Source organism: Candidozyma auris, chromosome 1, assembly GCF_003013715.1.
Source record: "Candidozyma auris chromosome 1, complete sequence".
Classification (NCBI taxonomy): domain Eukaryota; kingdom Fungi; phylum Ascomycota; class Pichiomycetes; order Serinales; family Metschnikowiaceae; genus Candidozyma; species Candidozyma auris.
In genome coordinates, this window is record NC_072812.1 from 2,491,491 (window position 1) to 2,504,300 (window position 12,810).

Here is a 12,810-nt window from a genome sequence, read left to right on the forward strand (position 1 = left end):
ATTTCAATGACGAATATCACCCAGTGGCCACTAAAAAGCATATCTGCGACGTTGATATTGTCAAAAAGGAGAATCACAAAAAAAAATTCAAGCAAATATCAAGTTTCATTAACCCAGCCTCTGACTAAAGCCGATGCCTCAAAAGTAGAACTGTTTAGCTTTCTTCGTTGTATATTGATGTGAAGCTCCATGCATACTGATGGGCAGAATTGGATACCATCATATTTGCAAACTCGTAGAAGTAACCGTGACTTTTTCTACAAATAGATTGTTAGTCAATGACACGAACCTTGTATTTCCTGCGGATTCGACTTTCTGAGACGATTTTCTCAAACTACTATTCGCTGGACCAGCGTATTGGAAACGTGAATATTGTATTGTCGATATTTCTTTGCGGTGCAAGAGAAACTCTATAAGTCATTTATATTCAACTTTAGCTGTGCATCACCTGTGCGTCAAGAATTTGCTCAGATGGTCGGAGAGAAAAAATGCACTGCGTGATTAACGGACAGGGTGAATCTCGTTGCAGTAAAGGCTTCATTTGCCTATCAACAAATGCTTGTAGGCTGATATGATAATCACATCATGCTTGCCATTAGCCTCAAAGAAGTGCGACGAACAAAAAAGAAAAGTAAGACAAATTCATGACGATCCTGGTGTGGAATGAAAATATCCACCCACAAATGAGTTCACTGCGTCATTCCCTTTGCAATGGCATTGATGTCGTAGCAAGAGCTCACCTCAAGTGTAATTTCCCGAGTCGAAAAATCTCTGCTGGTAATCATCATTGCAGACCAAATGCACGATATCCTCTTAAAGCATTCATATAGTTTTTCCTTTCAATACCTGGCATTCACTCTTCAGGCCACCATTCTGGCAAATGCACCGTGGCGTCAATGTCTTTCCCCACGCCAGGAACGCCGACTTTCAACCGATTGTCCTTCTGAACCAGATCCAAATTCACCAACGCAAAGCCCATCCTTCCTCTCACAGCTAGAAGCTTGCCAATTTTGCTTTTTCGTATCGTTTTGCTCGAGTTCCCAAAAGGAGAAGAGGCAGCCTGTTTAGGAGCTTCCTGGGTGACTGGCTCCAAAGAGATATCACCAACTTCTGCAGCAGCAAGCTTCTCCAAATCTCCCTCGTCCCCCGAGAACGATACAGGAGCCACCCTCTTCCGAATCACCCCACCGTTGTAGGTCCTAATAGTGAGCTCTTGCCCCACGTAGCATCCTTTCTCCAAACTCAACCCATTAATATAGTCCAAATTGCACTCAAACGGCAAGAGACTCATGCCCTGTGGGGCATCTGCCGTTTCAAAAAGCCCGTTCACGAACCTTCTGTCGGTGATGAGATTGGGCAGCACTTCCTTCACATCGAAGCGATCCTTAAAACGCTTGGAGAATATACCAGCCGGGTCTTCCGTTTCAACGTTGGTCAAGATCTTGAGCCCAAAGTTCGGGATCCTATTGTCAATGGCAAAGCCAGCTACGTTGGGTGCAAAATTCCGGTTGAACACATGCTCCTCAGAAACAAGCTTGTTTGCCATTTCCAACGCCCCAGAAGGATCTCCCGTGCACATATACGTCGTCTGTAAGTCGTCTAGCCACTCTTCAAATTCAGGCGTCTCGTTGAAGTAGTAGTAAGAATGCATATTTTCCACCGCCTCTATCTTCACCTTGGCACTAAGCTTGTGGATCTTGAGAAGCAGCTGAAGCGATTGTGCGTACCGAGGATCAACCTCCACAAGAAACTGCGCCTCGTTTATCTCTTTTCCAAAGCTTTCACAAAGCGTGTGGTAGGGAAATGCATACATGAAGCAGTCGTTGACGACTCTGCCCTTTGAATTGAGAAACATCGACGCCACACCATCTCTCCGCACAAATATGTTTTCATCTGGATCAAATATGTCCTCATGCATAAGTCCCCAGTTTGTCAGCGGGTCTATGAGTTTTTGGAGCTCCAAATGACGATTTTCGTTTTCGCTGATGGTGTGCTGCTTTTTCTTCACCACATTTGGAAGAAGCCTAGTTGTGACAAGCCCATTAAGAAATTTAGACGAGTCCACGCCTCGTATTCTGATCATGGACCGGGGAATCCGCGCTATTCCGCTCCACGACATGCTCTAAAAGTAGATAGTAGTACGCTTACTAAAGGCAGGGAGAAGATAAGTCGCACTGTGTGCACTATTATCAACGCTTTGTATCATTACTACTATAAATATGTACCGAATAAATAAAACGGCGTCTGCCACTCAGAGACGCGACATGGGCACCTCGCGCCCAATCTGGTTCTTCCTTCTCAGCTGCTGCTGCTGCTGTGGCTGGAAGTATTCGCCCTGCGTCATCACCTGGTCAAGACTAGGCAGCAGCACGTCTGGCTGCAAACGGTCCCTTATCTGGTCGTTGAGAGAGATCTTTTGCCTGAGATCCGGCTGTTGAGGAAGCTGTATTCCGTGGTGAGGTTGCTTCACCATTCCGTACAAATTGCCGCTTGAAGTGACCCGAGAACCGGATTTGGACGTCAAGCTGGATGTTGTGCTACTCAAGTAAGATTCCTCGCGAGAGAGCTCCTCACGCCTAATCTCAACCTCGTCAACGTCAAAGTAACCGTATCCACCGAGATAGTTGAATTCGTCGTCCTTGTTGTCGTCGGAATTGCTTCCAGACTCATGAGGTCTTGGAACCTCCTTGGCAGGGGACTCTGGTTTCCACAACAGCGAGGTTGAGTCGATGCGGAGATCAATTGGGTGCTTGGTCGAGTGCAAGTCCTTGTTGACGTTTTTCAACTCTCTTTCGATTCTGAGGCGCTTGAGCTCGTACTTTCTGGTCTCAGTATCGGCCATTTCCTCCAACAAGTCTGCTTCTCCACGAAGGATGTTCTTCACTTCCTTCATCACAGAACGAAACGTGCTGAGGAAACGCTCGGTTTGCCGGAACTTCGACGACACCGTCACCACAACCTTATCTCTGTGGATGATGTAGCCAATACCGAAGCCTTGCTCAACAGCAGGGGCGATTCCAAAAAGATGCAACGCTGGGTTCCCACAATTGCTTATCAAAAGTTCGGCGCCAGTGAGTCTTTCAATAGACTCATTTGACAAAAACGGAATATACGTATTGGCCATCTCTTCAACGGGCGGAATTGGCTCTAAGCCCTCGACATTCTTATTGATCTCGTTGAGATTGGCAACAGCACTAGGCTTTTTCATAACTTGGAGCAACGCGCCGATATGACGCTCGAAGCCATGTCCCAACATCGCATCTCTATACTGCTTTGTGTGAGCAAGGGCACAAGACTTAAAGGTAGTCCATTTTTTCTCATTATCTGCCGAAGTGATGAACAACCTAACGAGGTTTTCGATCTGTTCGTTTTGAACAGCAATTAACTCGGTTCGAGCGTCACGGAATTTTCGTGTGGTGATGGGCTCCAACGTGTTGGCAATCTTGCCGTACAACGCATAGTGTGCAACCTGGAATCCCACTTGCAAAAAGGAGTCGGGCAGAAGACCCAGTTTGCTCAAAAGATGAGAATCGAGCTTCATTGTCAAGCTCTTATACTCGTGCTGGTTGAGGAGATCTGCAAGTCTCGTTTCTGAAAGGTGAATCAAGTGCTGAAGCTCTGGGGTCTTCTTGAAATGGAGCTCTTTCACGATTGGCTTCACATCGCTTTCTTTACCAGAGACAAACTGAACTGTCTCGTCGAACAAGGTGTTTTCGGCACCGTTGATGTTCCTAGCAAGCTTCAAAATGGAATCGGTATAAATATCACTGATGAATCTCAAGATCGCAGTACTATCCATCAGTGACGATTCCCACACAACACCAGCAACTGCGTTGGCAGTAACGATCAATTGAAGCTTATCGTACCATCGTGAAGTACACGATCCCACCTGGATGCTTGTTCCTTCGTGCAATCGAGAGGTACCGTGGGAAATGACCTGAGTCTTTTCCTGATCCGTCTTTGGAGAGCTGTTTGAGTCAAGCACCACCACAAAGAGTGCGTTGTCAATGGCCTCTAAGTACTCTTTGTTTGATTTTTTCAACTCCATTCTGGCAGTTCTCCACTGTCCATATGTCTGGGTGGTTATGGCGCCGATACCATTGTTGACAGCGGTGATTTTATCCACCGAAGAAGCATCGTCCATAATGGCCTGCACCATGGGCGCCAATTCAGCGTCGTTGAACCAGAGCTGATGCTTTGGGTTCTTTGTTACATCATCACATTTGGTAAGCACCTCCAAAGTGTAGAACTGGTTGTTGCAAATGAAAAGCACGTGGCGCGAGTCGTTGAAGTGCTTGTACTTGGAAATGGTGATGTGGTGGTACTCCTGCAGCTCGTCAGGGACCCTGGTCGTGCCAAACAAGTTCATGTAGCACTTCATCGTGAGGGGAGTGCCTGATTTTGGGGTCACATCGGGTTTCAAGGTGCCATTACGCAAACTGACAATGAATTTCAAAGTCGAATTCACCAAAGACGCCGTTCTCTGTGCCTGATTGGGCGGATTGATCGTCTGGGCGTAAGGATCCTCCTCAAGCACCAAAAAGGGGTTCCTGGGAAGAATGTCACCTTTCAAGTCGCCGTAGATGCCAGGATAGCTCTCGCCGTTGATGGCGTTCAAATAGCACGTGACGTCTGGGTTCTGCAGAGCCGCCACAAGGTGTTTCTGGATGAGCGAGACTGTTTTGTTCGACATCAATTGAGCAGCTTCATCGAGGATTTCCGAATATTCTTCTACAGAAAGAAGCGGTTTCAAAGCGGCGAGAATTTGCTGGGTAGACTCTGCCAACGCCGGCACGGGGAGGCGAGGGAGGTCTTCCTCGTACTGAAAAAGCGAGTATTTCATAGGAAATGGTGGAATCTCAAACAGGAATAAAGAAGGGGAATCTGATGATGTTTAAGTACCCCAGAATTAAAGTGTGGGGGTGGTGGGCTTCCCCCGGTTGGATGCAGGACTGGTATTTGTCTGTGAGTGGAAAAGCACAAAACTATCTCCTAAGACAAAGAAGTAAATAAAAAAAAAATCAAGGAATGGATTCGTTTTCGAAGCTGGCGAAAGTTGATCGAACTTTTTTGGACCTTGCGTGGGTTCGACTCGTGTGAAACACCTGCGAAGACTAATCGCCGAGAGATCTCGGAGTGCAGCCAATGAAAGTCCGGGATTTCGTCATGACGAAGAAATTGACAAGGAGGGGTGAGGGCTTGAGAACGTGTTGAAATTGGGAAAATTCACTGATGAGTTTTTGGGGTTCAAAACCCCACTAGAATGCGATCTATGGGGCCCTTCTGCTAAGTGTGTGGCGATTGAATAATAAGTGAAAAGAACCAGAGGGTGAATACGATGCGTTCGAAAAGCCAATTTGTGTCTACGAGTATGTGGTTCTTGCTTTGAAGTACAATCAGAACTTTTAGACCAATTATTGGTGGAAACCCGAGCCGAAGGGTAATGGTTTAGGAAAGGAGCACGCAAGGATCGCCGAAGAACCGTTGCACATGAACTGTGAATGATAATTCTATGCTATCTGGAAGGAACCAAGGAAATGGGTTGATCTGGTGGCTCTGAATGTGAGGCGATTTCTTATATTAACAAACGATCGATTGTGACTCGTTGTTTACAATAGTAAGATTCCAAGGCCATGAAGGGAGAAGGCAAACTAGAAACACGATGTTTTGAATTCTCTAGAATGCAAACTTGAAACACGGTGTTTTGAATTCCCTTGAAACTCGATGTTTTGAATTCTTCACGGTGTAGATGCCGCCCCAGGAACATTATGCATTGATCTCCTAGCACCTTTCACAAAATAAGTATCTCCAACTTCAGTATTGAGAAGGCTTCCTCGAGATTGCACCAATCAGTAGGAGCCTGGCAAGTTGCTATGATTGTCATATCCTGTGGAGCTTTTGAGAATCATGTTGCTGGCGGAGGCTGAACTGCGAGTCAAGGAGAAGTCAGCATCCCCCAGCAACTGAGCTTGAGATTATCAAATCAAAGAAATACTTCCCTATCTTTGGAGAAGACACCTCAATAAAGTCGAGACTCTCCTGTTTTTCAGTGCTGGTGGGTTTGTCACTAATTTTAGCTACTTATCAGCCTCAACTGCCACTGATGCTGGTATACGGTAAAAGTACCTACGTCAAAACACGAATTTGTCTTGCAGAATGAAACATCACAGGCATGAACAGTTATTACCTTTCATTCGATTGGCTTCGTCCATCAAGGCGTCAAATGAAAACGTAACAATACTCTCTATTACTGTGAATTTGCTCAAGAGTAAGTACACCAAAAAAGAAAAGAATAAGGGAAAAAGAGGAAAAGAGAAGAGATAACAACTACTTCAAGGCTCTTTCAGCAAAAGTGAAATCTACACTTGGCTAAGGAAACAAGCTTTAAGACGTCATGATGTCAACATTACAGGCCATTTACAAGCGACCTGAACTCAAACAGTCAATTCGCTCATCTGAATATGCTCTTTTCATAACCCACATTGTTCAATTTCTGTTGTGATAAGGCTCCTTGCAAACGTCATCAACGTTACATTTGTTACTTGGCCCGTTGCATTTGAAAGCACATTTCCACAAAACTGACAAATACGTAAAGCCATCCCCAGAAACGTCGGTTCCAGAACAAATGCCAATTACAGATTGTGCCACAAAACGATTTGATACATTTTCCTGAGAGCCACTCAAAATCGGAAACTTACCACTTTTTCGTAAATCGCTACTACGAAATCTTTGATTGCAAAAATGCCGTGCTCTTTTTCCCGTTGTGGCACGCTCACCTCCTAAAAGAGGTGTAGCCCACACAATTGACACTGCCACTTTCTTATAAGGCACACGGCGATCGGGAGAACTTCGGGTCGCCTGAACGTCCCGTTCCCGTCGGGCCTGGTGCACGGATGCGGAAAGCTTCTTTGATTCACACCCGTGCACCGAGGAGAGAGTTGTTCCAGGCGGGGGCTGAGCGTCAGCCTCTGTCAGTATCGAGGCTTGCTGACCCTCGGAAGTGGACTGGCTCCGTGTGGCCCGGGCTCATTTTCGGCGACACTTTGGGGGAGGTGGGCGCCTCATTGGACAAGCGAGGCGCATAATCAAACCGTCATTTTTTAGCAACTACAATTGGCCGGTTGCGATCTGCTGGAGGGGTGACGCTGACGAAATCAAGTATGGGTGGGAGCTTTTCATGTGTCGGGCAAGAATGGTTGCCGCAAAAAAGGGGAATATGCATGTGCCATGTATTATGTATGTGCATGCGTATGTACCTGCATGTGCTGTCTCCAACAAACAACCTATCACATCGCGCCGTTGCGTCGAGACAATAGCCACAAGATCGGCTATGCGTCAGGACAGTAGAGCTGTATTGGGCACGTCTGGTCCTAAACCACAAGTTCATTCTGGGAAATAACGTGAATAATCTCTACTATCTACCTTGGCCATGCTTCCTTGCAGAGTCCGTGAGCCGGGCAAGATGGGAAAAAGAGACAGAAAAATGAGTGTGCCTGCATCTATGTCCCTGCAGCCATGTGAGGTGCGTGCGGCTCATCCACTTTGTTGCCATTCTCCCTCGTCGCAAAAAAAAGGCTTAACAAATACCCAAACCCAGCGTCAGCTTGAAGAAGAGCACTATCTGGATCATGAACAGAAAAAAATAAAACACAAAAAAAAAAAGCTCAAAAAGTCAGCCAACAAAAAAACTACCAAAAGTACAAGCGACCCCTCAAATCCCAATTCCTCCAATCCTTGCCCTTCTGTCCCTTCGCAAAAATCAATTTTTCTCTGCAACTCCTATTTTGAGCCTCAGCTTTGCAGAGGAAAGCCTGTGAAAATGAAGGGCCAGAAAAGAGGCCGAAGCCAAAAGCCCTTAGAAATTCTTATCTGGCCTCGAATCGCCGCCAAAGCCCACACAAGCTACGCTTTGACGAAAACTAAACAAAGTCAAGCTTTGTCCATTGGATTCTTGAAGCACACGACGAATTTGTCATTGAAAGTGAAAAAGTGAAAAGGTTGTTGGAAAAAAAAAAAGAAAAAGAAAAGAAGGGGACATTTCTTCTGTCATTTTTGCAGCCATTGGGCAATTCAACCAATGGCAACGAAACATTCTAGTGTACATTTTCTGAAAAAGCATTCTTCAAGAAGCTTTACTGAGGGTTTTGTAATCTCCAAATTACACTAATGCAGTTTAATTCTTCAGCAATTTCTACTGAAGAAACACTATTGTCCAGTCAATCGTTCACAGCCGAAAATCTCTTCACAGCCCGCAAAAAATTTTGGAATCATCGGTTTGGTCCAATAGTAATCTAGACAAGGAGTCTTCCAACTGGAGAAAGCAAAACTGGAGATTTGATGGTGTTGTCTGGATTCAATCCTAGAGATCATTAAGTTCTTCACAAAAGCTTCGAAGTCAAATTTTTCAATGCTTTTTCCACTATACCAGGAAACCATCCTTTCCCTGATTTGATTGTCGGATGCCACCAAGAGTGAACAACGGCTACCTTCACAGCACAAAATAGAATTCTTGCAAAATTTTTCAGAATTCAATTGACAACTTTTCCAACCTGAAATCTGGTTAGGCATCTTCATTTACAACTGGAATCGATGCTAAAACTCAGTGTTCCAAAAAACCTTCAAGAGAAATCTCCAAACAAGAGCTCTAAGCGCATACTTTCTTCACAGTTGGTGAGCTACCGAAAAACCGTCAATTTGAATCCGATGGATCGTCAACTGACAGCCCCTTAATAGACGGCTGAAGGCAAACTCGAGCTCGACTCGAACACAATGGCTTCACTTGTTCGTCTATTGTTGAAGACGTTTGACAAAAAGGAAGCAAAAAAAAAAAAAAAAAATAAAAAAAAAAAAAAAAAAACAGGCCTCCACTTTCTACCCAAACAATGTCCACGGCACTGGTGCTGCCTCCGCAGCATTCTCAGCGGTCTCCACAAAACAATGCTGCCATTTACGTGACCCACAGTAAATGTATCTCTTGTCGCTATGTATAATGGGACAGAAACTGCCTGCCGAGTATGTACTGTAAAACTCCTCTCGTGAACAACTGTAGCTGCGTCAGCCCTGCCAACGTCGAGCTAACAAATACGAAGCCTCCAGTGCCGTCTGTCGGACCCGCCAACACCAGCACCAGCCCGCCTCCATTTGTTCTTGTTCCTTTTTTTTTTTTAATTTTTTTTCTTCGCCGATTTTTCGCCGATTTTTCGCCCTTTTCGAACTTCGTCCTTCACTAGACACATCTTCTACCGTTTCACTTCAAAAGCTCAGATCGTTAATCGCCGATTCGGCGCCGTGACCGGTGTCACCTCACGGTGTTTACCTCTGTAACGGCGGAAGCGCGATCGAGTGCTGGAAGTACGACGGGTGCTCGGTTTGGAGCCGGCCCTGCTCGGCCTCCTTGGCCTCGTCCATCAACGGCTTGATACAGAGCCACCCAGTTTCGGTTCGAAAGTGCCTTGCAAGCGCATCGGACCGCGCAAACGTCTTGCCACACCCCCACTTCGTCACGCCGTCCTTGAGAAACCCTTCACATTTGAAGTTCTTCACCCCCTGGTGGAGGTGCTCGTGCCTCTTGCGGTCGTGCAGCCTGGCAAACGACTTGGGACACATCAGACACTTGTACGGTCTCTCTGTCGAGTGTGTCTTCATGTGCAGCTTCAAGTTGTAGGGCTTGGGAAACGTCTTGCCACAAGTCTGGCACGTGTGCTTCGTCAGCGCCTGGTCGGCCCCTACAGACTTATAGTCAGAGCGGCGCCGGCGCTTGCTCGCGGGAGAAACCGTGTAGCTCACCAACGAGTTGTAGTTGATGCTTGTCCCTGGCACCTTGAGCAGCTCGTCCAGGTCTCTTCTTTGCACGTCTCCCGAAACCAGGCTCGGGCTGAGCGGGTACGCTACTCCCGACCCGGCCCCGGTGGCCACCAGGCCTGGCGAGTACCTGCTGGGGACCACGGGCTGCACCACGGGCTGCATCAAGATGGCGCTCTGTTGTTGCTGTTGATGTTGCTGTTGTTGTTGTTGTTGTTGTTGTTGTTGTTGCTGCTGCTGCTGGAAACCCTGGTAATTGGGCTGCGGCTGGGCCATTCCAGCCAAGTTCAGCACAATCTGGCCCGAAACAGGCACTTGCAACGAAAACGCTGGAGGCGAGAGTTTGGGTTCTTGTGACGACGGCGTATCGAGCTGCTGCTGGGGCTGAGGCTGGGGCGTGGAGCCCGTGTGAATATGGGGCAAGAGGTTTGCCTGACCTTGTTGATACTGCTTCACCAGATTTGGACTGGCCAGGTTCATCTGACTCTGATTCATCTGGGTGCTTCCCTGACTGCGTCCTTGGAAATTCTGGTAATAGTCAACGAGCTGGGACACACGCTGAGGCATTTGCTGAGGAACTTGCTGGACTTGTTGGACTTGCTGATACGAGTAGGAAGGATGCTGGAACTGCGAGTTGTCCACCACCGAGGGGCCCATGAACGGTCTGGCCGTGTACTCCTGCTGGTAATATACGGGATACGACATGGGAGGAATTTGGGTGGATGAGGATTTGAAGGAATAGTTATGGGTTGAATCTACATGAGGGCGTAAGCGACACCTTATATGGTGGGAGGTGGAGGGTGATGCACGTCAAAGGTGGGTGTGAGGCGCGCGGCGTGCATATAGCGTGGCGGCCGAGCTCAACTATTGTACGTGGTGCGTCATGCAAGGTAGGTATGAGGGTGTCTGCAGGACGCCCACTGCCCAAGGGTTCACGACCGTCGCGGCTTAGCCAGCTTCAAACCCAAGGCTGTGCTAGACCGCCGCCCTGTGTGCAGGCCTAGTTCTCGTAGACCAAGTCAACCACCGTACATTTGACGGCAGAGCCTATGTACGCAACGTCACTGACATAAAGCGGCATTGTGTAGAGACGGTCACGTGACTGTGTGCAGAAAACATCACAACATTTCTCAGGAACCCGACTCCCCGCGCCCCTTATGATCCAGCCCCAAAAACCTTGAGTTTGTGATGGTCCGCAAGAAAGCCGGTAGTATTGTCACTTTTCAAGAAACCCCCACCTCTGCCCTCTCAAAAACCACCTAGACACGGCGGCGTAAATGCAAGATCGACGTGAGCAACGCTTCCCCTGGCCCACCTGCAGGACACGCGTCCCCTGCAGCTATGTGCAGCGATTTTAAGCGGCAGCCCACGCCCGCAGGCCCACAGCCCCCATGCACATTCTATACACGGCTGACAAAAGACGGCAAGTGGATAGAGAAGATAAGAGAATAGAGTATTGGATTCAAGGGTCAGTTTAGCTAAGAGTTTAAAAAAAGTTGGTGTGTGCGTGTGGTTTATAGTTATTGGTACTGCAGATAAGCCAGGGCACGCCCAGGGGAAGCCCCCGGGGGCTCCAGGCACCAGCCAATCATGTGACACCGCTTTGCCTCGTTTTTTGTCTCGTTTTCCCCAGGTTTGTGTCTTCTCTGCCCTGTTCCTGACTTATATGCCTTCGCTAGCTGAGAAGCTGGAATGCACTGCCACCAAAGGAACGAAACACGAAAAGAAAAAAAAATAAAATAAAAATCAAAAGTGACACAATCGGAGAAAAAAAAGGGGAATGGAGAAATTAGGCAAATCCGATCCCCAGTGGCTGTAACGAAGGTCTGGCGATTATGTGAATTTGGAGGCCTCGTGTAGTCAAGCAGTGAGACGTCAAGATAATGGAATGGCATTTTCCCAAATTCACCTTTTGCTTCTCAACTCTCTCAATATTCTCTCAACTCTCTTAATTCTCTCAATTTTCTCTCATCTCTCTCATTTCTCTCAATTTCCTCTCATCTCTCAACTTGTTCCCGGATCTTCTTCTGGATCATCTTCAGGGCTTCCCCTGAAAAAGCCCCCGTGGCAGTGGTTGCTGGCAGCAAGGCTGAAAGGCACCATGGTGAAGATTTGTCAACACCTGAAGAATCCAGGGAAGAGGAACCGAGGAAATAATGGCGACGACAAAATACTATTAACAGAAAAAAAAAAATGGCATGAGCTTAATTGGACGGTCAATTGGAAAGCTAATTGGCATCAGGTCAACTGAAAAAGGGACAATTGCACAAAAAAATAGAGAAGGTGAAGAAAGAGAAAAATGAGTCCTTTCAGGGCCCCTGGGATAAGAATGCTGTTAATGTGGGAGATTGTGGTGGTAGCTAAGAATGAGCTAGGGGTGGACTAGAGCTGGAAAATATACTCTGGAAAGAAGCTTTTGTCAGCTTGCTTGACTCTTACTTGCTCTTTTCACGTCAATGCTGTTTTTTCTCCTCCCACACTCCTTTGTCCCTAATTTCCCTTGATCCATTCCATCACCTCCATTGAGGACTCCACTTCCATCTTTGAAAGTTTCAGCCAGTGATTTCAATGCATTTTTTTTAAGGAAAATTAAGTCCTAACGTCGTTTCCAACGGTACCATTATTCCCCCAATGAGAGCTGAGTGTTGATCGTCAACAGCCTTCCATGAATTTCAAATTCCATTGTTGAAAGTGTCTCATCTTCAACAGAACTAAATTTATCGCTTTCAGTCGCCAATGACCCCTTAATTCACCCTCGTATTTGTCCTTCCTTCCCCTTTTGCTGAGCCGCTGTTCTCGCTATTCTGGCCCGCTCTTCTCCTCCCATTATCCTGGTATCCCACGCACAAACAACAATACTCATTGTGGGAATCCCTGTTTGTCCAAGTTTCCCTTGTCGTTTCCTTTTCGCTTATCGCTCTTTGCCGGGGTGGCCAAGATGGGGAAAAAGCCCTGGGGGGGGGTGGCTTTTGGGCAGGTGTCGATGTAGGTGAATGCCTCAGGCACCGG

At 47.1% G+C, this 12,810-nt stretch overlaps 3 protein-coding genes across 3 annotated transcripts; all 3 read right to left on the minus strand. All coding sequences in view use genetic code 12, as the record gives it.

The window, feature by feature from the left end:
* Nucleotides 1–853: 853 nt before the first annotated feature.
* On the minus strand, nt 854–2,083 carry CJI96_0001164 (uncharacterized protein; the record flags this gene model as incomplete). The annotated part of the gene is made up of 1 exon (XM_029032519.2): nt 854–2,083. The coding sequence occupies one exon, from the start codon at nt 2,081–2,083 to the stop codon at nt 854–856; it is 1,230 nt and encodes a 409-aa protein (XP_028892834.2).
* Nucleotides 2,084–2,251: 168 nt separating this feature from the next.
* CTN3 (carnitine O-acetyltransferase) lies at nt 2,252–4,843 on the minus strand (the record flags this gene model as incomplete). The annotated part of the gene is made up of 1 exon (XM_029032520.2): nt 2,252–4,843. One exon carries the CDS (start codon nt 4,841–4,843, stop codon nt 2,252–2,254), a length of 2,592 nt encoding a protein of 863 aa, XP_028892835.2.
* Nucleotides 4,844–9,312: 4,469 nt separating this feature from the next.
* On the minus strand, nt 9,313–10,506 carry CJI96_0001166 (C2H2-type zinc finger protein; the record flags this gene model as incomplete). The annotated part of the gene is made up of 1 exon (XM_029032521.2): nt 9,313–10,506. One exon carries the CDS (start codon nt 10,504–10,506, stop codon nt 9,313–9,315), a length of 1,194 nt encoding a protein of 397 aa, XP_028892836.2.
* Between the last annotated feature and the right edge of the window lie 2,304 nt (nt 10,507–12,810).